Source organism: Syngnathoides biaculeatus, chromosome 14 (assembly GCF_019802595.1).
Source record: "Syngnathoides biaculeatus isolate LvHL_M chromosome 14, ASM1980259v1, whole genome shotgun sequence".
Taxonomy (NCBI): Eukaryota; Metazoa; Chordata; class Actinopteri; order Syngnathiformes; family Syngnathidae; genus Syngnathoides; species Syngnathoides biaculeatus.
In genome coordinates, this window is record NC_084653.1 from 5,154,944 (window position 1) to 5,179,430 (window position 24,487).

General features: G+C 42.3%; 1 protein-coding gene across 1 annotated transcript; it reads right to left on the minus strand.

Annotated features, from left to right (window-relative positions):
* Positions 1 to 2,308: 2,308 nt before the first annotated feature.
* ndufa10 (NADH:ubiquinone oxidoreductase subunit A10) lies at positions 2,309 to 19,809 on the minus strand. Its single transcript, XM_061842253.1, has 10 exons — positions 19,645 to 19,809; positions 18,689 to 18,857; positions 12,003 to 12,218; positions 11,838 to 11,924; positions 11,643 to 11,764; positions 3,432 to 3,511; positions 3,175 to 3,229; positions 3,013 to 3,098; positions 2,569 to 2,677; positions 2,309 to 2,490 (listed from the first exon to the last, which is right to left on the minus strand). The coding sequence occupies exons 1-10, from the start codon at positions 19,717 to 19,719 to the stop codon at positions 2,422 to 2,424; spliced, it is 1,068 nt and encodes a 355-aa protein (XP_061698237.1). The 5' UTR covers positions 19,720 to 19,809; the 3' UTR covers positions 2,309 to 2,421.
* Positions 19,810 to 24,487: the final 4,678 nt, after the last annotated feature.

Below are 24,487 nucleotides of genomic sequence, written 5' to 3' on the forward strand. Positions count from 1 at the left end.
GGTAGTCCTTCCAGTGGATAAGAGTAACCACCCCCCTTGAGGTGCCGGGTCTGTTCGGGAGGACTCATTTTTAGCTAAACTATAGTTCATAACTTGTTATAAATTACTTGCAAGTGTTACATAACAAATAATGCAAATGTGAATTTTAACCTTTTCAACATTTTTTTTTTTTTGGGGGGGTACACTTTGATCATGTTTACATGTCAGTTTGGTGCTGGTTTTAACAAGAGTATGTGCCTGGCTAAAAGCAATGTTTGCAGAGGCTGTTCTACATGCAAAATAAACATTTTTGTGCTCATATTTTCATTAGGAAAAACAGTGAACAGGAGGTGCGCCAACAATGGATGTTAAAGTCAGTGCATGGTTTATTTATTTTAAGAAATGGCTGATGTAGACGATTCCATGTGATGATCGTCCCTCTTTTCTGGATACCTTCAAGCGAGCCTGAGAGCAACATTACCACCTAGTGGCTGTAAAGTGACGCCCAGCATGGTCATCGGTTATCTTTGGCAACATCAGGAGTAGGCCGAATGCGTTCACCAGTTCTAGCTTGTCCCGGCCCAAAAAGGTTGTGGCAGTCGCCTCTGTGGCTCAGAGTGATGGGAGTGAGTGCCGCCATTGCTAATCCGCCTTCAGATTAATCTCTGCACCGAGCAAACACCGTGGGCAACAATTTGTAGCGTTAAATTAGTTTTTAGACTTTTTCCCCAATAAAGAAAAAAAAAAGTTAACTCTTGTATGAAGGGCCTTTTCAGACTTTTAATAACGGCTAGGGTAAGTGGCTAAAACACTTTGCGAGTTATTTACCGCCACTGATGTGTGTTCTTCAATTATGTTTCATGTACTGGATGCAATGGCTGGTCAAACCTGCAGACTGTGGGCAACTTGTGTGTTTCATTGTTCCATGATGGAAAAAAAAAAAAACTCCGAAAGGCCATTATAAAAAGATGGAAAACTTGCTCTTCTCAGATGTCTGCTGCCTTCCTTTCCTTAATCAAAATTGTCAGGCAGGACTCAAGGGAGTCTTCTTTTTGTTTGTGTGCGCTAAATAAATATGCCGTATCAAACTTTTCAAATAGGAACAAATATTTAAGCAGAATAAAAGCAAATCTCATGTATGTCGTCTAATTTAATATGAATTTAAAAAAAACGAATGTAGATAACCCCCAAATTTATGCAACTATCCAATGCATTTAAATAGAGAAAATAATTGTCTTCAGCAACAATGAAGATAGAATGATGGACATTTAGGTCATATACCAAAGACCACACCCCCCCTCAAAAAAAAAAAAAAAAAAAAAAAACAAGGACATAGCTGAACCTTTGATTTTCCAAGCACCAGCCAAGACACTTGGAAAGATTTAGACCGTTTCTGTGAAGAGGAGTGGGCCAAAAGCCATCCTGAGCTGTGTGCAAACCTGCCAGTCAGCTCCAAGAAGTCTCATATTGCTGTATTTACCAACAAGGCTTTATCCATCAAGCACTAAGTTGTTTTCATTGTAGATGAAAATTGCATTTCATTCAATAAGATACAGTTTTCACAACTTTTATCATCCATGTTTTGCACACATGATTTACTGATATTCTCTGTAACAAAATAAAACCATGAGAAATTGAGACTAATTTCTTTTTGAACAAAATCAGCAGGATCAACTTGCTCCACAATCCTGGTTAAATATATTACTTTAAATTCAAAACCAATTTTTGAGCTGTTTGCTCATCAGGCAATAAAGTATTTGAAAATGTTAAGGGCACTGTGACCTCCAGGTGGCACCACAAAACAGAGGGATTTTTTTTCATCCTTGTCAGCAAAGTTGGATCTAAATGCATGGTTTAAAAAAAAAACAATACTATATATTATCCAGGCATTGTAGACTTTTGGCTTTTAGGGCTTTAATGTTGATTTTTGAAATGATAATAATTACATTTTAAATGGTATATGAAAAACATTTGTGACATCATCTTATACATTAAGACAAAGGTAAAACCAATGCAATTTTTTTTTTGTAAGTGTATTCCAATGGAGGGGTGTGTCATATAAATTTGCACCTTGGGCACCACATAGGGTACAGAATAACCAGTGAAAATAAATAGCAGCGTGAACCTTTTTATGACATTTATTTCACGATTGGGTCAAAATCTTAAGTTACGTGCAACCACAATAATGACCATCGCGGCATTATTTCTACTGACCGAGCACTTTCGTTGTAAAGGCTGACAGTTTTTATACTGGATCTTATTAGGTAGTGAAGGAGTTTCTAATGAAGTGCCTGGTGTGTGTAAGTACACTCCAATATCACGTCATGGATGTGTTCGAGAACATTTATTATTTTAATACATAATGGGACCTACAAGTGGAGAAAATATGCTAACATTTGACACTGCGAGATGATTGGTCGCTGGTGACCCAGAAAGTGTTCCTCACTTGAGCCAGATGTATTTGTCTCCGACATCTGCGTTATAACCCTGTGCATATTTCTTCCCAGGAAGCTAAAAAAAAAAAAAGAAAGACAAAGCACAAATTAACACTCAACAAACAACAGCTGAAACTATGTACTGTCTTCATACCGATTTAAAGGCGTAGTATTTTTCATCGTAGTCGTGAGCCCCGATGGTGATCTCCGGCAGAAACCTAGGTATGTGGGTCAACGATGCCACCATCTGTTTGTCTTCAACACTGAACACAGCAAACATACTGTACTTAAAACCAGGAAACTGCTTCCTGTTTTCTTCTGTACAGTGAACCCCTGCCGATTCGAGATACACCTGTGGAGAACTCACCAACTTGCAAATATTTCCATACAACCTAACTTTTTGCACAAAAACTCACCCATCGTGCTCTTTCAAAGCCATCATAGTGGAAGAGTAACTAGCCTTTACCATCAGATGACAGCACACAGCAACAGATTGAAATAATCCAATTACTGGTGAATGTTTGCTATTTGCATTGGCCCCAAGCCCCACGAATAGAAACAGTTCACTGTACTTTCATTTCAATGACATAGATCTCACAGTATTCTCATGTGATGGTAGGTGACGTCGTCCTGTTCCAACCATGGGCCTTTCTCAAACTTCAAATACTCAATGTCCTCCACCACCTGATGGGGCGAAAACCTGTCAACCTTATGTACCACAGAGACAGTTTGCAGAGGTCTTTCAGTAATGGGCTCTCACCTTCTCCACGTCTTGCACTTGGGTCGCGTCATACATCAACAGCTCAGACTTTTCACTAAACCAAAAAAGACCACACTTGCAGTCAGCTGGTACTACACAGCCACACAAAATTGTTCAAAATTGAATCATCCAATCCTGACAAGTTAATGTTAAAAAGGGAAAAAAAATACCATCTTAGTCAGAACAGATACTAAGAATGACCAAAAATGTCAACTTTTTACATTTTCAACTATAGAATATAAACATGCATTGCCGACCTGATTTGTGGGAGGAAAGTCTTCTTGTAGCTGTCCTCGATGCTTTTCAGATACGCCAATGGCACATTCTGAAGATACGACTTGGAAGAAACAAAGACATTCCATTTCAAGTGAATGCAATCAAGACATCATAATATATCCGCTCAAACAGGAAAATACTGTTGGTTACCGGCATGATGAATCCACTGAATCAAACTCCTGTGTATCAGTTTCTGCTGTGTGCCGTTTCTATACACTTAGGTGTCAGTCATGCTTAGAGCATGGAGTGGATTTTCTTTATGACCTTGTTGGGTGGAAAAAAAGCTTACTACTGAGACCTGTGCGATATGTTTGTAACAATACAAACAATGTCCTTTCCCATGTTTGAAAAGGACTTTTTCATATATCCTACTTCACAAAGGTTAAGGAAAGATGGCATGACCGTGAAGGGCTCATTAGGAGATCTGACTTTTGTCTCGATGTTACATGTTCAAAAACAAAGGTGCCAATTGGCTGAAGAGGACAGTGTATCTGTAATGTTTTCCTTTTCTTTAAATACCTGGAGGTCTGTCAGTGATACTTTGAAACTGAATCTGATTTGACAGAACAGAATGTGAAAATATATACTGTAGTTTCACGACTATAAGTCGCACTAAAGTCTTGAATTTTCCCCAAAATGGATGGAGAGCTTTATAATGCGAAGCGCCTGAAATGTGAACAGACGTCCAAAATGTGTTACTGACTGGGAGGGTCTCCTGCTGAGACGCTAGGAAAAGAGAAAAAGCGGATGTGTGAGAGGACAGCATGCGAAGTTTGGGCGTGGGAGAGGACACTAAAGACACACACCCCAGAAGGTATACAATGCTGGTATGTGTTTTGTGCTAAACTATAGTTTTGGCTAAGGACGCCCAAAAATGGCACCAATGAAGAGACATGCTGACGAACCACAGTTTAAACTACAAGCTGTCAGTTACGCGGAGAAACATTGGCATCTAGCAGCCGCGAGAGAATTCAAGATGAACAAATCCATGGTGTTAAAGTTGAAGGAGCATGAACACAAGCAGTCACTGTGATTTGACAGGCGCATATGCGCCGGCGCGCCATCGCACTTGCAAATCTGTTCAGTTGAGCACAAAAAAAAAAAAAATTTTACGTGTAGTAATACATAGATTTTGAAAAACGTCACTTATTTTGTGTAGTTAATGTTCCCTCTAAGATGGGTCATCGTGAACTTGTCGCACAGTCTTAGCACACATGAAAACCGATCCAGCGTAGTGAACCCTAGCCTGACGTTTTGTTTTGTTTTTCATGACTGACCACACCCGTAAATTTTTCAAATGTGAGTGACTGAACAATCTTTGCTAAGTCAAGAAGACGAAACTGAGACTGAAGGAATGTATTAAGGATCAAACAACTGCTGTGAAAAAAACAAGTGCAACAAATGAACTCAGAGTTTGCTATTAACCTTTCCGACCTGCCAATCACTCGTACAGTAATAGCCAATCAGATAGCCGCAATGTCTAGCTCCCAGCTTGACATGCCCCTCTCACCACATTATCCCACAAGCAATGTTGGTTGTCAGTAGCGTGCGCTTGGAAAAGTTCATGTTACGAAGAAAATGGTCCTCAGATGCACTTGGGGAACATGTAATTCTGATGAAAGATATCCTGCTAGGTTACAAGGGGCCTGGCTAATCCATTTTCCAACGCCTAAAACACAGTTGACGTGTCTACGATTGATTAAGGCTTGTGGAAGACCGCATGTACAACTAAATGTGGACAATATCAACAAACACAAGCCTGTATGTTTGAAGATAAGTGAGGGAGAAGTATCTTCTCTGAGTTTGATTGAATTATTATCAGTGCTTTATACATTGCAGGAGAACAACTTTCACTTTGTTATTGTATCACTGACCTGCTGAATGAAGTGTGTAATGTTTTGTGCCAAAGAGTTGGGTTAGTGACTAAATGCGTGATGTCATGCAACAGAAATGTCTATTTGCCTATTTGTATCACATTGGACTTTTAAGACAGAGCACTGGGTTCGATTATTACCCAAGTCAATGAATACACCCACTCACTTATAAAGACTACAATGATATTACTCGTGATATTTCCAAGTAAAAAGTACTTACCCTGATTTACATGCGCAGTACGATTCCACTATTTTATCCTGTTGGCTTTCAATATGAAGCTTCTGAGGCGTGAAACTTTTTTGCATTGATCGCCAACGGTTCGCTGTAACTATGACAATGCATCATCATCCGTCCAAAATCTCAATTCCGTGTACATATCCTTGCTTGAAATAGTTGAGACCTCTCTGTACAACTCTCTTGGACAAGTCTGATGCATTTGCCAAAAAATATACCCCAATATTATCTGGAATACGCGATAGGGAATAGACTTCAAACATGTTCTGCTCCATCGCCATTTTGAAAGCTGGGAGTGATGGATGACAAATGGCGAACAGAGCTTTATTAAGAGGCGGGGGAGTCAGTGCCGGGCCAGATATGCCACAATTTGTGAATGGATTGTTGATGCATGGGTTAATTTGTGTCTGCTTCCACTGTTGTTCAAAAAGCCAGCATCATATTTGAGGAGCTGCACGGCAACAAGACTGACAATGACGAGAGAGAACCTGGCGTGTTTGATTAAGAACTTGGCCCGCTGTTCACTTTGGATACAGAAAATATGGACTTTGATGGATTTGTGGATGAGGATTAATTAAAACTTAACCTGAGTACATAAAATGTTAAACACCTCAATAAAGTACAACCGAACTCACTGTTTAGATTATTTAAAACATGAATAAAGTACAAGTCAACTCAGTTTTGCTCCCGGTGCCTTTTTAAATAGCATGCATGGATGCTACCGCATGTAAGATAGTGTCGCGACATAGCTACATGCTTTGCAGCGCTATAGATATATGTGAATAGCTTTTTAAGTGCATGTTTTGTGTCTATTTCTTCGCTCATCATATTGGTGGTTTTGTTGTCTGCTGGTGTTTGCTGTGGTGTAATGATTTTGGTTTGGTGTGACACTGTGGTTGAGGATGGCATGTTGACTAGTGACTTGCTTGTACTGGTTGTAGTGGGAGGAAAAAAAAAAGTATAAGCTTGTTCTTCTGCTAACAAAAATAGAGGTACAATTGTGCCTCATTGTCTTGTGAGCGGCACCATGCCTGCACCCAATAATACGGTGTGCCCTACGTGTGTAAAAATACTAAAATTGCGAACACATCTGAGACTGCGCCTTTTAATATGATGCGACTTATGGTCGAGAAAATACGGTAGTTAAATTTCCACTGAGGATCACTTCGCATTTTGTGCGGAGACGTGCCTGCCTATGTTAAATCGATTGCTCAATATAGTGTTTTTCTTCTAAAAGATGAAGGTTTGTGTGTCCTTGTGCGGTTTTTCGACAGTTTCTTTTACCAGCTCAACTTTACCACATTTTTTGAGATTGTGCGACGGGCGGCGGAATACAAACTCAGTGGGGCTCTGACATCGACTGACTGAGGACTTATAATGGAGTGCAGAGTCCAAAGCAAACACTGTGAAGCAGCATTGAGCTATTATGCTGCAAAAAGAATGGAATAAACTGCCAACAAAATGGACGTGAGACCGAAGTGTTAGTGTTTTTAAATCCAGATTAAAAACGCATTTTTTCTCATGCCTTTGGAACTTCCACTTTTCAGTGATATTTCTTGCACTAAAAGCAGTTTTAATTATACTTTTTCAAATGTTATGTATTTGAATCCTTTTAAATCATGTAACGCGCATTGAGTTACTTTGTGTATGAAATGCGCTATACATATTAATTTGCTTTGCTTTCTATTTAAATAAAAAACAAACATTCCATTTATTTTTTTCCTTTGACTGTTTTGGTCTTAAAAATGATTTTATAAAAGAACACTCTCCTTCCAAGCACACAGTCATCACCAGATATACATACTTTAATTTACAGATCACTTGCCTCTGTCCATCCCTTATCCCCAACAGTGTCACTTCACTCCTGGATTCTGCCAACGCTCTCCTCTTTGTTCTCCACCACAAGTCACCACATTAAATACAGTACCTCCAGAACTCCACTTTCCATACCATCACAAGGACCCCCCTGTACTCATGCAACTTTTTCACTGGCTCCCTGTCCAGTACCACATGTTTTTTATCCAATGGAACATGAATGACTAAATGAATGATAATAATGAGTGGGCTTTCTCAGGGCACTCCAGTTTCATCCCAAATTGCAAAAACATGCATGGTGGGTTAATTGAAGACTCTAAATTACCCACAAGTGTTAATGTGAGTGTGAATAGATGGTTGTTTGTGGAATATGTGCCATCCGATTAACTGGCAACCAATTCAGGGTGTACTCTACCTCCTGCCTGAGTTGGTTCCAGCACTGCCGCAACCCTTGTGAGGATAAGCGGCTTAGAAAATAAAATAGTGATCTGCACCTTCAATGCCATTAATAACCTTGTATCGCTGTATATTGTAGGCGTCTTTGACCATACTCGACCTTCCTGCGCTCATATCTTCATCCTCCATCCACTTCTCCATCCCTTCAACCCATCTGTTGACCATCTGGGACAGATCCTTCAGCAACTCTGCCCACTGTGGCACTCACTACGACCTGACCACTAAAATGCAGACTCATTAAACCTCTTAAAACTCTGTTCAAGACACACCTAGTCCAGACTGCCTATGCATTTAAATATTTCCCACATTACTTGCCATTGTAATGGATGTTTTGTTCATTTGTATTGTGTTACTTGATTTACTTTAAAGTAAAACTTGCCGACCAAATAAATCTTGAAAATTTCACATCACAGGAAAGTCTTAAGATAGACAACGAATGAATACAAAAAAATATCGTTAAGTATACAAAATCAATATGGACAAAAACAGACATTTTATCAGCTTGCAGATGCTGAGGGTGTGATGCTGAAAACTTTAAAATGTCTCCCTGGAAATTTCAACTGTCAATCAGGCCTATGAACTGAACTGAAGTGAACTGACTGTTTGCCTTAAAAGGCGTTCTCACTCTCCTGAGCGCACACTTTATCAATTCATGCCGTACATGTTATGAGGTATGCCTCTTAAAGGTCAAGTGTCATCCCTATAAACATTCTAAAACAGATATTGTTATTGATATTGTTGATAGAATAGATACACTATTGTTTCGAGCCATATTCAGATGATATGCTGCTTTAGGCGGTTGTTCATAGCCGCTGCAGTACACGATGAATAACACCATCGAGCCAGGGCGCTTTACTGCGTTGTCGCCACACGTGGCCGAGTGAGGCATTGTCGGCTGCGTTCTTCAGAGCCGCCGCCGTCCGCAACCCCCGACCCACAGCCTTCGCCGAAGCAGTTTCCGGCGAACGCGGTGCCTCAGCCGGTGTGGCTCATTTTCGGTGCCGTGGTGGCTTATAATGGAGGCGAGCCATTGTGCTTTGGGAGGTTGTTCATAGCCACCGCAGTACGCAATGAACAACACCGACGAGCCGGGGCGCTTTACTGCGTTGTTGTCGCACGCGGCTTAGTGAGGCTTTGGTGCTGCGTTCTTCAGAGCCTCCGCCGTCCACGAGCCTGAAACGCAGCCTTCGCTGGCGAAGCGACGCACACATCGACACATTTCGTACGTGGATCTTTTGTTACGTTATGAGAGACCGATTACGTGGTCCGGCCCTAACTATTATTTTTTTTAGTAGCTGTATACACACCTACCTGCCATTTGGAACCCACAAAGCTCTTATCCTCTGCACCTGTGCAATCCATTTTTCATGACCAACCAGGTCTCTTGCAAACTTATGAAGGGTAAATCCATCCTCCCGAGTGTTCAAGCAATGTCCAGCAATGCAACGAGCCGGCATTTTGGCTAACACGAACAAACAACGAGCTACCTTCCCGGAGCAACTGATGAAGAATCTCAGATGAGAAGTGAAAAGTCTTCTAAGACAAACAGAACAGGTCAGTTGTGATCGATTTAATGCCCCGAGAACCGTCAATTGAGTATATGCCTTCTCTCACACCCTCATTGCACACCCTCTCAAGGACAGCAGTGAAGCAGCCTCTGAGCCGGTATAATGACCATAAGCCGCGCCACCAGGAGAATTTTCCCTCTTTTGAAATTCAGCAGGACAACATCTCTGTGCCTGCCGCAAAGTGCCCCATCACCATCCACAGCAAAGGACTCACAATGGTACCACTAATGAAATTTCTCTTCTGCATTCCTGTCCCTCCTTGTCCTTTGAGTTACAGCCAGCAGCTGTGAGGCTGACAGGTCTAACGCTGTTGTGCCGGACCACCGGCAGGTACTCTAACCGGTGTAAAGCTGGCAAGGGGCTATACGAGGCTCTGCATTCCATCCGGTTTTCTGCTGCCTTGCAATGCGCCTAGGGTTAAACGGCAGTCACCGTGTAGCCCAACTTACAAATCATATTACATTTGAAGGAAGATGTACAGTATTTTTTCCAAGTTGTGGGCATACTTTGGACAGTTGCACACAATGGTGGTAGTAATGGATTAAGGGTTACAAAGGTTTTAATGAATTAGGAATGGGTAATTCCGCTGAAAGGGTTTGGCATGGAATAAGAGCACTTGATGATTATACAGTCCCATGTAAAAGTATTGAGCCGCTTCTCAGATTCTTACATTTTTCATAGCTTCCCCACGTTAACGTTTAAGATTATCAAACAAATGTGAAGATCATACAAATATAATCAAACTGACCTTTGAATTCATTTTATAAATAGGTTGATTTATTAAGGAAAAGAAACTATTCAGAGTTACCTGGCCCTGTGTGATAAAGTAATTATACCTCTTGTTGTTTTCCTTTGGGCTAATATCAATTTTTGGTTAAAAACCAACCCCAAAAACCTGCAACAATATGAGATGGTGTAAAGAAATTCTAGAGCAGTCAAAAAAATAAAGTAATTGACAATCAGTCTCAAAAGGGTTACTAAAGTCATTTCGAAAGCTTTTTGAGTCTGTACGAACCATTATCCTCAAACAAAACATGGAACAGCAGTGAACCTTCCCAGGAGTGGCTGCCCCACAAATACTACTCTCAGAGAACAGCAATAATTCATTCAGGAGGAAACAAAGGAATGGAGAAAAAGTTGTAAAACAAAAACTCCAGGCCTCCTTCACCCCAGTTAAGGCCAGTGATTGTAGGAAGAGACTGGGAGGAAAAAAATGGTACCCGTGGGATTTTTTTTGGGCAAAAAACACTGCTGACGAAAAAATAAAGATCTTGTTACTTTTGTAAAAAATAAATAAATCTTAATGATTCCCGAGTCTTTTGGGAAAATACTGTATTATGTGAACAGATGAGATGAAAGTTGAGCTTTTTGGAAGGTGTGCGTCTCATCTGGCATAGATATAGCACTGCGTTTCAAAAGAACAGTTTTGGGCTGCTAGACTGCTACACAGATCTAGACAACTTGCTGTGATTGATAGAACCATGAAGTCTGGTCTTTCACAGTAAGTCCTGCAAGAGATTGCTCAACCATCAGTTTGTGACCTCAACCTGAAGCGAACTCAGATTCTGCAGGACAACAATGATCCAAAATACTAGCAAGTAAACTTTTGGATGGCTTGAGGGGAAAAAAAGAAAAAAAAATAAACTTTTGAAGTGGTAGTCCATGTCCAGAATTGCATCTCTTTGGAATGCAGTGGCATGACCTTAAAAAGTTGTTCATGGTCAAAGACCCTCCATTTTTACAGAATTAAACCACAAGGAAGAATCAACCAAAATATCTCCACAGTGATGTAAAAGGCTCATTACCAGTTACTGTACAGAAAACGCTTGATTTCAGTTGTTGCTGCTGAGAATGGACTAAACAGTGAATAGGTTTAAGGGGGGCATTACTTTTTCCCACAGCCAGGTAACTATGAATAGTTTTAGTTTTCCTTAATAAATGAAATCCTCATTGAAAAACAGGATTTTAAGTTCACCTGTGTTATATTTGTCTCAATTACATTTTTGGGTAATCTTAAAGTGCGGAAACTATGCAAAAATAGAATTTCAGAAAACAACTCCAGCTGAAAACAAAGTGCTACACACAAATAAGAAATCAAACTTAAGAAATAAAACATTTTGGAGATAATTAAATCTACAAATAAAAAACATGCTGAGCCTTAAATTGGGTTGAAAGCCAAACAATAAAAATGAAAAAAAGTCATTGATTTAGCACAAATTGAGCAGTGAAGCTAGTGACGCTTACCTTGCCGCTTTGTGTTAACTTCTTCTGGACCTCGTCAGCAGGCACGTCCATATAAATGACGAGGTGCGGAGGGAGGAACTCGCAGATGCTGATGTGTTTGATCTCATTGTAGTGCTGCACACCTGCAAGTGGCAAGGCAGTGTTGACGGCACATATGGAGGTTTGAAAGTGCATCATCAAGGACAACGCACTTACACTCTTTCCTGATATAGCCCTGTTTAAACATGGCGTCCAGGAAAACCATGTCGCTGAAGGGGGAACGCTCCACGACGACACCTTGACCTTCAACAGAGAATAATGATCTCAATGTGTGCGAGAAGAGTGACAAGACATCATTTTTGTAACCGGTCTTCATGCTACCTGTGGTGAGCAAGTGTTCGATGGCGTCTGAGTAGTGCAGCAGGCGCATGGTGTACATCCACAACTGCAACCTGTAACTGTTCCCGTCGGCAGCTTTCGGGTCCCTGTAGAACTTCTCTAGGCTGCACATCCCATTGAATTCGACCGGGAGGGTCTCCTTCTCCCCCGACATCTTGTCCAAATAGAAGGTGTCTGGTTCGGGCATGTAAAGCATCCCTAAGGAAATACAACAACATTAACTTCTTGAGGAAAAAGAAGCACTAATCTGTACGTTATACAGGACTGTGAGACCTTACAGCAGAAATGAACAGAAGGAAACAACAATGTATCTCAGAGGGGATCCTTGCATGTGTTCTGTTGTGGATGATAACACTACACGTGTACTTACACCAGTTAGTGGTGAAAGTATGTGTGTATGTGGCGTCACCCATCCATTTTCCATAACATACATGTTTTAGATGTGGGTAAGCTACCATATGATGGCACTCAAAAGGCAGTGAGAAACAATTGCAATTTTACATTTTTAAGCAGAAGAACCTTGCATTGCCCCACATACTGTCAGTGTAGGCAAGTCATTACTCAAGATGTTGTTCACACTAAGTTTCACATCGAAACTAAAACCACACCACAGCAAACAGAATAGAATAATTAGCATATAAAATGAACAATAACTAAGGAAATAATTGTCACAAAACATGTACAGTACTTTGAACACTATTGAACTTGATCAGGACACTAAGGACCACCTTAGTGCCACAAAGCATACTGGGAGCATGGTGGATGAAATTGCGTTTAAAGTGTCCAATCGCAGTTACGTTTTCTTAGTCACGTGATGTCACATACAAAGAAAGCGTAACTGGATTGGCTGGATGTTCGGTTCTGACCTGAAGTAAGACTACGTGGTGGGAGAGACGGTGAATTTTAGACAGCGAATTGTAGCCAGTTGAATTTCACACAGCAAGTTGTAGCCAGTTCAATTGTTAACATTGAAAAGTTACCCTGAACTACAACTATTGAAAATGTGATCACTTTACATTTCAAATTCAAATCCTGTTTTTGGTGGCATTTCAAATTCAAATCCTGGTGGCACTTACTTACTTCCATAGCTTACATACATGCACACAAGTTACCATGTATACAAACAACATAACCAGTGGGTACTTCATTGGACAAGGCACATGACAACATTTCCAGATTTTGGAACTCATTGTGGACATAAGGTGCCCCGTCTATTTGGAGAGAATTCAAGATGTCTAAGTGAGCATTAAAAATACGCTACATTAGGGGTGCTCAGTGTGTTGATCGCGATCGGAGGCAGTTTTGGTCTGACGGCGTGACAGGGGAAAAAATAAATAAATAAATAAATAAATAGGAAAAATCCAGCTTTTTTTTTTTTTTTTTTTAAACATTTCGGCAGCAGACAGAAGTTTCTGTAACAACAACCTGCTGCTTGGCCACAGTTTCTCGATGCACCACCTTCACGCTGCTCTTAAACGGATACACTCATAATTACAAATGTTACAGTACTTACGCAGCCCGTCAATGTGATTTATAATGACAGCATCCTTACTGCCGCCCACCACAGGTGCTTTAGTTAGCAACACAGTCCCGCCAACATAGAGCAAAGACGAGCTCGACGTGCTGCTTATGTTTACTCTCGATAATAATGGCAAAAGTGAAAAAAAAGAAATGCTGTTGCTTTAAGATACCATGAATGTCGGAGTATATGAATAATAGTGGGAAAAGTGGTGAAATTGTACATTCTCTTTTTCGAGTGAGAAAGGTCTGGTCTGAAGCCAAAGTGGAAGGCGCGAGATGAGATGTTGAGCAATGTTAAAATTCCACCTTGGCACAGCCTTATCCAGGATGAAAGCACAGATAATACAGTACACAAAAAGGTAATTTTTTATTTTAAATATAGGAGGTAACATAACTTTAAAGTACTAATCCAGAGGAAATTGATTTTATTTGTCTATATTAAAAATGTAGCTAAAATTTCAGAAAAAATATTTAAAAATTTTCAACACAACAGAAATAAAATAAATTAGTGTCAAAGTCAGTCTCAAGATTTTGTTCAAAATGTCACTTGGATTCGTCAAATTCCGGTACTCTCTGGAATGTGACGTCAAGACACGACAACATTTAGCCAGAGAGTGAAAAAGCTAGCAATGATAATGAGGTGCGTCAAACGCTGACGGAGTCAGTTTACATGAATGGCCAAAACATGGATAGGCAGGTTATGGACCAGGTTTGTGAAGCCAAAGCGGGTGCATTGGACTTACAAATCAAAATGGACAGTAATATGTTCCATGCATTTCAAGGAAGACTGCTTTGAAAACCCGGTACAGCGTTCACTTGGCTTCGGTAGCAAGTCAGTACGTACGTGTTCAATTGCTTAGTATTGACAAGTATCTACCTTGTTTTAACTGTAAATACTATACCGATACAGATATATATATCAGCCAATATCCGTATCTATGTGAAGTTTGGGAGGTGACAAAATTTGGACACTGTATATAATTAGTGTACTGTTGACGCTGAGGTCTTACTGAACTTCAACTATGGCGGTGTGTGCTCTAAAGTGTTAGGTGCATTATTTAAAATACGGGCTAAATCTTTAACGATATGGAAGGTTTTGATTTTTGTTCTACGCAGACTCAGTTGCTAGTACAACAACAAACGACACGCTGTTGTGTGCAAGCAGCATCAGACGTTTAAACTAAATGAATTAGATTATTTCGTCAAGGCGTACGTAGATTTCTTGAGGCACCTACCAGTTTGTCTTTTGTGTGTGAAATTCCACGTCAACTTTGCCAAGTCTCGCCAAATCCCGTCGTTGTGTTGCATTTGATGCTCAGACCATCACACCGGTTTGAATATATACGGTTGAATTACACCTGCATGGGATGTTTTTCAAACATGGGAAGAATAAGAAAATTCCTCCCCTTCAGTTCCTATCTCTTCCACAGAACATTCTGTAGAGTAATGGTTGTTTGTCACGATGTCGAGTAGGGGTATACACCTCTCCTAGGTGTTATAGGTTGAGTACCTTATCTATGTTCTAGTTATTTCCTGCGGCAGTCTATGTGCAGCCGCTCACTGTGTTCCATGACCTTGGAGTTCAATAAACACTCATTGCTTCGGAAACCTGTGTGATCTCTTATGCATGCAGAAAAAAAACAGTAGCATTTACACATCCCATGAAAACTTCTTCATCACTGCTATCTTCTCGAGATCCCACTCGCGTGTATGATTGTCTTTGTTGGAAGCAATTGTTTACTGGGGTTGTCTAGGTGTGACGTCACACGGAAGCAGCTTCAACAGAGCCTCGGTTTGAAACAGACATGGGACCCATTCGGATTTCAAAGAAAATGTGCACTTTGGCGCTAATTTATTTCATTTCAGTTGTGTTGAGAATTTAAAAAAAAAAAAAAATAATACATTTTAACTACATTTGCATGATAGACATAAAATAAATTTCCTCTGGATTAGTACTTTAAAATTGTTTGGTACCATCATTCCGCTTTCAAAATGCATTGCTAAAAATATTCTGCAAATAATAATTGTATTTTACACCAAGAAAAACAGACGGGATATCATTGTGGACTTAAAAAATGTAATGAAGTTGGAAGCGACCTTTCAAATTTATCATTCATACTTGGCTTGGTTTGGTTAGAAATGTATTTTTTTGTTTGTTGACGTTTTCATGATAAGTTTTCAAAAACACAAAATAAATTGTTCTTAAAAATGTTCTGATGGGAATATAAATGCTGTAATCTGAATCTTTTAATAAGACATGTAACTTCAATGGATGACACTGATCTGCCCACAGTGGATACATCTGATGTTGCTCACAGTGGTCAAAAGGAGAGCTCCCGGGATTAGTGTTTGCTCAGACGTAAAAAATTAGAGGGAACGTTGACGTCAGCCTATCATTCATCTTGTTGCTTGATTAAAGTGTGGCACATACGTCAAATGCAAGCACATAAACACGAGTTCTAGCAAGGTGGTCTCCTATTTACGGCCTCTCTTTTGCTTTTTCTTAGCCAACACCTTATGTCCCTATCTTGCCTAAAAGTCTTCTCAAAGATCTTCAACAGGTCTCTACAACTATGTGAAGTACCAACCTGCTTCAAACGTTCCACCATTACACTGGTCCCCAAAAAAGCAGCACTATCAAGTCTTAATGACTACAGGCCTGTTGCCTTGACATCTGTGGTCATGAAGTCCTTTGAAGGCCTTGTGCTGGACCACCTCAAGAGCGTCCCAGGTCCCAGCTGGATCCACTGCAGTTTGTCTATCGAGCTAACAGGTCTGCGGATGATGCCGTCAACATGGGTCTGCACTTCATCCTTGAACATCTTGACAGCGAGGGGTACCTACTGTGAGGATCCTGTTCGTGGACTTCAGCTATGCGTTTAACACCATCATCCATGAACTCCTCTCCTCCAAACTTCTCCAGCTCAGCGTCTCGCCTGCCATCTCCCGGTGGATCTACAACTTCCTAATGGGAAGGTGGCAGGTGAGGCTGGGGGACACCACCTCATCCACACGCAATATCAGCACCGGGTCACCCCAAGGTTTGTCCTCTCCCCTCTGCTCTTCTTGCTCTACACGAACGACTGCACTTCGTGGCAACCGACTGTCAAACTCCTGAGGTTCACAGATGACACCACGGTCATTGGTTTCATCAAAGGCGGCGACGAGTCTGCCTATTGACAGGAAGTGGCGAGATTGGAGCTTTGGTGTGGTCAACACAACCTGGCGTTGAACACTCTAAAGAGTGTAGAGATGATTGTGGACTTCTGGAGACATCCTTCACCACAGTTGCCCCTGACGCTGTCCAACTCTCTTGTGTCAACCGTCCAGACCTTCAAGTTCTTGGGAATTACAGTCTCAAACGGACAATCAAAACCGCTAAACGGATTGTCCACTCTATCCACTATTGAGGACTTGTACACAATGCCAACTAGGTCCAGATCAGGCAGGATTCTTTCAGCTCCTGATCCTGGCCACAAGTTCTTCCAGCGCCTTCCGTTGGGAAAGCGCTACAGATCAATGAAAGTCAAAATTAGCAGGGATTCGAACAGTCTTTTTCCTCTGGCAATTAAGTCATTAAATTCTTGATCAACGAACCTACTATTTTTCTGCCTTGTGCCGTGTTAGGACACTCACTCACATCCTGCTGGTCCAATCAGTATTAGTATTAGTAATGTATTTTGGGCGGCCCGGTGGAGCAGCTGGAAAGCGTTGGCCTCACAGTTCTGAGATCGCAGGTTCAATCCCGGACATGCCTGAATAGACTTTGCACGTCCTCCCAGTGCCTGCGTGGGTTTTCTCCAGGCACTCCAGTGTCCTCCCACATCTCAAAAACATGCAACATTAATTGGACACTCTAAATTACCCCTCGGTGTGATTGTGAGTGCGGCTGTTTGTCTCTATGTGCCCTGCAATTGGCTGGCAACCAATTCATGGTGTACCCCGCCTCCTGCCCATTGACAGCTGGGATAGGCTCCAACATTCCCCACAATCCTTGCGAGGATAAGCGGCTAAGAAAATGGATGGATAAAATATATTTTGTAGATTATCGCACAATTCATCACTTTAAACTGCTCACTTTTCACAATTGTCATTGCACTCGTCTATAACGGGAACCGCGAACAGGTAAACTGTACAAGCTTTACACAATGTGTGATGTTGACACACTGATCTCTTACCTGTTCTAAATGAAGAAGATTTTACATCATCATTATCTTATAATGAAAAGTTCCAATAAACAGAAATGTCTCTTTTTGCTTTGTTCTGAATGTCGTATGAGGGAAGCAACGACTGCTGAAGAAAAATTCCTCGTGTTTTTACACACTTGGCCAATAAAGCAGATTCAGATTCTGAAGGGAAAAAAACAAGGGAAATCTGTGAATATGTGGGGCCGTGAACGGTGAACCACGAATGAGCAAGGGCACATTGTATTTGCAAGCAACAGTATGGTTTCCATGCCTAGAAAGAGTAGCACAAATGAATTATTTGCCTTGAGGATCTTACAAAGAATGTCAGGAGCAACTAGATTGTGTCTTTATAGATCTCAGGAACGCCCATGTACAACAGACTACGTAGAGAGGAACTGTGGTACTCCAAGTAAAGATCTGGAGTAGCAAGGAAATGTGTTCGAACAATACTGGACATGTATGAGGCCAGCTCAACATTTGTGATGTTGATGTGACAGATGAGTTTAAGGTCAACGTGGGCCTGCATCAGGAATCAGCCCTGAGCCCCTTCCTATTTGCAGTGGTGATGCATAAGTCGACAGATGACGTTAGACTGGAATCCCCATGGACCATGATGTTTGCAGATGAGATTGTGATGTACAGTGAAAGCAGGGAGCAGATGAAGAAACAGAAAGATGGAGGTTTGAACTGGAAAAGAGAGGAATATATTCTGTTTACCTGATTCTAACAGAATACACTGAATATATTCTGTCATACTGATTCTGATTTAGGGGTGGGATCTGATGATTTTTTTTTAGTTCTACCTACTCCGTGTGAGCAAACTGTATATATTATACATCATTTTTGTTGTTGCTGGTTTTTTTTTTATTGATCAAACTTGTATCAATTTTTGATTGTTTTGTTTTCTGTTTATGTTCAATAAACACAAAAAATATATACATATGCACACACACGATTTACCAAGCTTGTCAGCCAGCTTCTGTGCCAGTGCTCCTTTGCCTGATGCGATATTACCGTCCACTGAAATAATCTTGCTGGACTGTTTCAAGCGTGGCGTGGTCCTCTCACCCAGTGCATACGCCCACCAGCCATACTTGAGATACCTCACCGCAGTCATGTGCACAGATTCCTTCGATGACAAAATAGGCAATGCAGATACTAGTGTCAAGTGTGCCTTTAGAGATAGAACTTGATGATGATTCCTGAAAATTGAATTTTCAGCTTGTAGCATTTAAGTATACATAGGTTTTTCCAAGTGACACTCATGACTGGCAGATGTTTAACAGAAATAATTGTGCGATAAACGTTCTGTTTTTTAGTGCATTTTCATTGTTAACCTAACCATAACTGTTACTGAACAAAACTATATGTAAATTAGTTAACCAATCTGTACAACAGAAAAAAAATGGATTTGGGGCCTGTTCTCATGTATTTAATCAATGAAAGGGTTGTAGGAGCAGCAGAAGAAATGTTTTCCCACTTTTATAAACTTGGCAATAACTTCTATTAAGGCCGATTGCTCAGTGCACCCATACTAATAGCAATATATATATATATATATTGTATGGTATATTTTAAAAAAATTCTGAATACTTTATACAAATAAAGATGCCATGAACGTCTAAATTAAATTTGGATGTTGAGGGTAAACTATAAAATATGCCGTTTATTTATTTATTGACTAATCTAGCTTCAACGTGGCTTTTAGCCTTGTAGCTAAAATTAGTTAAAGAAAACAATAAGAATTTTAACAATATTTGTTGTGGCACTCCAATTCACGCTCACTATATTTTTTGCAAAAGCTGTTTAGCGACAGTTTGTAGACCAGGTAGCTAGACGGCTAATTTAGCATGTCCTTGTGGGACCGGAAACAAAAAAAAAAAAAAAACGAGCGTTCGTGCATTTTGTGTCCGTACCTTCTGAACAACTTGAGCGGTTTTGAAAGCGGTTGCCACCGATGGCAAAACCAACCGGATTGCCCTGAAGGCCATGATCAGCTATCCAACAGAAACCCTGTACACTGACCTATACTAGCAGAGCAAGCTTGTCGCTGAAATAGTACGTCATAGCAGTTGGGCCCAAACATGTGTTGTCTCGGACAATGTACGTATGCAGGTGGATACTCCTTTGCCTGATATATTTTGTTTAATGATAATTTGACGAACGGTTTTTTAAAGTATATTGAATATGAATTCGTATTTTAGAGGATAATCACGTAGAGTATAAATTATTAACATTATAAAATGACAGAAAACAATTGCTGTCTTCCATTTCGCCTGCAGGGGGTAGTATTTAGGCGGCTAACAGTTTAACCCGAAACAAAAAAATTGGGTGAGATTTTCTTTGACAAAGAATAAATAAATAAAAATGAACAGAGCCACCATTTACATTTGTATGTTGGTCTCCAGGTGCCCACGAGAAAACCCACGCAGGGACAGGAAGAACATGCAAACTCCACACAGGTCGGGGGAGGATTTGAACCCTCGTCCTCAGAACTGTGACGCCAACGCTCTACAGATAAATCAGCGTTCTACCCGACCTTTGTCATTTTTTTCAGGTCATGTTCTTTCCACATCCTTTCTATGCGCAGTGCGATTGGCTGGCAACCATTCTAATATTGGTGCTCTGTTTACAGCACGGCAACTACCTGTAGAGTGTTGGCCTTAGAGTTCTGAGAACCAGGGTTCAAATCCTGTTCCTGGCTGTGTGGAGTTTGCATGTTCTTCCCGTGCCTGCGCGGGTATTCTCCGGGCACACCGGTTTCCTGTCAATCCCCAAAACATCCATTAATTGGACACTCTAAATTGCCCTTCCGTGTGATTGTAAGTGCCACTGTTGTTTGTCTGTATGTGCCCTGTGTTTTATTTGAAATTTGAAAGCCAAACCCAAGACACAAAGCCTCATATTTGGAAATGAGGAAAATCCCCTTTATTATTTTACTTAACAGTATAGAATTATCTATAAACAATTGTAGGGCATCTTTTTTAACTATAACTCACATAAATGCATGACTGTCAACAACCACCATGCATTCAACAGGGCATCACCAACTCCAAAGGTTTATAATATTTTCCATGTGGCATTTAAACCAAGCATGTTACATTAACAAGGTCAGTTCAAGTTCAACTCCTAAGTGTCTTTTGATGTATTTGTAATTTATGAGGAACAAAAGTGAAGCGAATTCATGGCCAACATTAACTAGAGCAACCCAGTGGGAATGGGAATCAACCAATATATGGATATATATATTTATTTATTTTTTTTTTTTGAAATGTGACTGATGAATAGTCAGTCGTCTTGTGCTCCTCATTCCCTAATGATTCCTTATACTTGCCCCTGCAGCTCTCAGCTGACTGCTCATACTGAAGACTTTACATAAGAGCTACTCCGAGGCGTTTGTGTGCGTGCATGCGGACGCGTGTGTGTGTGTGTGTGTGTGTGTGTGTGTGTGTGTGTGGTGTGTGTGTGTGTGTGTGTGTCTAAGTGTTTGACTCAATGGCTCGCTCAACTCTTAAAACAATGGACATTCACCTCATTTCATGGGTGGGCTGCTACACTTGAGTGCACAACTGTTGGGATTAAAACCAAAGTGAATGAGCACCCTTGTAAAGACTAATAAATAAGGCATAAAACAAAAAAAAAGTCACTTACTCTGACACATGTAGGAGGATGGTGGAGCATATGGTCTCTTCAACCTGGATACCATGAAATCAAAACAATGCATTCTGGAGTGAAATTTGCCAAAGAAAGTTTGGTCTCAGCTGATGATTATGGGTCCTCCAACAGGGTAATGACCCAAAACACACAGCTACTGTAAATATATCTGAGAAACCCTAAGATCATTGTACTATTCTGATGAGCAATCATATTCAACATAATTTGTAAAAGGATCTGAAACAATAGCATTTTGGGGAAGACACCTTCACGCCTGACAGAGCTGGGGCAGTTTCCACTTGAGGAGTGAGCCACGTTCACTATAAAATATGCTCCTGTTACTTGTTCTTTTCTTTTTTGCCCTACATATAATGTTGCTCTAGATTTCTCCAGAGTGACACGTGTATTTATGAGGAGGGTTCCTGGATTGCAATAAGTAGAGCAAGAATTAAAAAATGTGTAAAACTGGTTGCACGATGGATGACTGGTTGGCATATCTGCCTCACAGTTCTAAGGACCGGGCTAAAAATCTGGCCTCGATTTAGAGTTTGCATGTGCTCCCCATTCCTGCGTGGGTTTTCTCCAGGTACTCCGGTTTCCTCTCACATACCAAAAACATGCATGGTAGATTAATTGGGGACTAAATTCCCCATACGTGTGAATGTGAGTGCAAATAGTTATTTACTGTATACTAAATGTGCCCTTTGATTGGCCCTGGACTTGTTTAGAGTTTACCCCACCTGTCGTCTCATGTAAAAAAAATTACCTTCAGGTCGACCAACTTCAGTTTGTGGTTGGCTAGCTGTTAAAGTGTAATACACTTTTGTCTTGGGCCAAGTTCAGTCCAATAATCGCTTTTTAGTTGTCAACAAGTTTTTATGTTTGTTTTTGTATTTTGCTTGAGTGAGTAGACTGCGACCCTCTGTCACTTTATCATTGGGGGGGGGTGTACTGGCTTGTGGTTTGTTATTGTTTTCTTTGTTTTTAATTTTATCTTGTTTTGTGTTCTGGAATACAAAGTGTCACATTCCTTGACATATACGTGTACAAAAGCCAGTGGATTTTATTATTTTTGTGCTTGGCAACACAAATTGTCACGTCTCATCGGAATGAGAGTAGGACCCAAATGCTGGACTCGGAAGATGCCAGGTAGTTCAAGGAGAAACGTTTATTATATGCAGAGGTAGGGGATCGAGCAGGCAGTCCGGTGCAGCAGCGGTAGTTGGGACCTCGGGCGAAGAGAGCGGGCCGGCATGAGTCGGTACACAGGGGAACAATCAACGCAGGCAGAAGTATCAAAGGAGTCAGGCTTACAAGGGTGGTCGGAGAACGAGCGAAGGTCGGTACACACAGGTTCGATCAGGGATACCGGAGCACAGGAACGGGACATGAAGATCAACGAAGTGGCGCCGGCCAGTTGTCATCGCGGTCATATAAATCCACAGCATAATCAGGCTGCATGAGGCGCAGGTGTGCACCTCCCAATCAGCGCACCTGCGCGGTCACCCGCACAGCTCGAGCTGGAGCGGCAGGATCATGACAGTACCCCCCCCCCCTCAAAGGCACGGCTCCCAGACGTGCCTAAACGAAAAAAGACAATTAGCACAGGCAGGGGTGGGCGGAAAGGGTGTCCGGAGGAGGGCAGCCCCCCCCCCACCCCAGTCAGGCCACCAAACACAAGGTGGACAGGTCAGGAGGACGACCCGGACGCCAAGCACCAGGGTCCCCAAGGGGCGATTCGGGCGGACGACCTCTGTGAGGAACCAAACGGGAAAGCAGGAACCAGAACGAGGCAGGCCACTGCTCCGGACGAGAACCTCCCATGCCGTGGTTGCAAGACGACCAGGGATTGGTCGCCACCGAGGCTTGGTCAGTAGGCAGCCGTGGATTGGTCACCAACGAGGCCAGGTCATGAAGCGGCTGGGAGCCATCTGGAGTGAATAGGATGATGGAGAGAAGGACCAGAGCCATGACTGCCATCCCGAAGTCTCTCCAGCTCCAGGGTGGCTCCACAGAACTCCCCAGCTCCTCCTGGACAGGAACGTGAGAAGGCGGGGACACCATCGCCACCTCCTGGACAGCAACGTGAGAAGGCGGCGACACCATCGCCATCGCCACCTCCTGGACAGCAACGTGAGAAGGCGGCACCAGTGCCACCTCCTCCTGGACAGCAACGTAAGGCGGCTGGGGAACTGTCGCCACCTCCTGGACAGGAACGTGAGAAGGCGGAGGCGGCATCACCAACTCCACCTCCTCCTGGGCGGGAACGTGAGGCGGCTGGGGAACCGTCGCCGCCTCCTGGACAGGAATGTGAGAAGGCAACGTCAGTGTCACCGTCGCCACCTCCTGGACGGGAACGTATGGACGTGCTCGTCGCCGACAGAGCAGGAACGGGGAGTGACCGCGGGCCGGTCGCCGACGAAGCAGGAGTGTGGAGCGTCCGCGGGCCGGTCGCCACTGGTACTCCAGAGCACGGACGAGAAGCGGCTGTGGAGACGTCGCCACCTCCTGAACAGCAACGTGAGGTGGCATCGGGTCGGTCCCCACTGCCATGTGAGCTTGGAGTGCATCTGTTGAAACAGCAACGTGGGCGTGGCGGTGAATCCGTTTCCAGGGCAACGTGAACGAGAGTCGGCAGAGAGTCAGTCGAAACTGACACGTGGGCGTGTCTCGGGATCGGGTCAGTTCCAAATGCCGCGTGAACTCTGCTCGGAACAGCCAAAACCTCGACGTGGGAATGGCGAGGAGGCGGGTCAGTTTCCACAGCTCCGTGCACTTGGCGAGGTGGCGAGTCCGTTCCCACTGCGACGTGCACTTGGCGAGGGGGCGGGTCGGTTTCCACGGCAACGTGAACGAGAGTAGGCAGAGAGTCAGTCGAAACTGACACGTGGGCGTGTCTCGGGAGGGGGTCAGTTTCAACTGCCACGTGAACCTCCATCAGCAGCGAGTCCGTCACAGTTGTGACGTCAGCGTAGCTCGACTGGTTCGCCAATCCTTGCCAGACCTGGGCCGTGAGAGCCGCCAATTCGGCGCTCTGCCGCTCTATCTCCGCCCGCATTTCACGGTAGAATGCATCGCGATTTGGCGGCTCCTCCTCCCTCTGGG

Coding starts and splice junctions, on each gene's coding strand:
- ndufa10 (XM_061842253.1), bottom strand. CDS start 19,719: ATGGCCTTCAGGGCAATCCGGTTGGTTTTGCCATCGGTGGCAACCGCT. Junction 3,512..11,642: donor AGTTAACACAAAGCGGCAAG/GTAAGCGTCACT, acceptor GTTTCTTCCAAG/TCGTATCTTCAGAATGTGCC. Junction 3,099..3,174: donor AAGTGCAAGACGTGGAGAAG/GTGAGAGCCCAT, acceptor TCGCCCCATCAG/GTGGTGGAGGACATTGAGTA.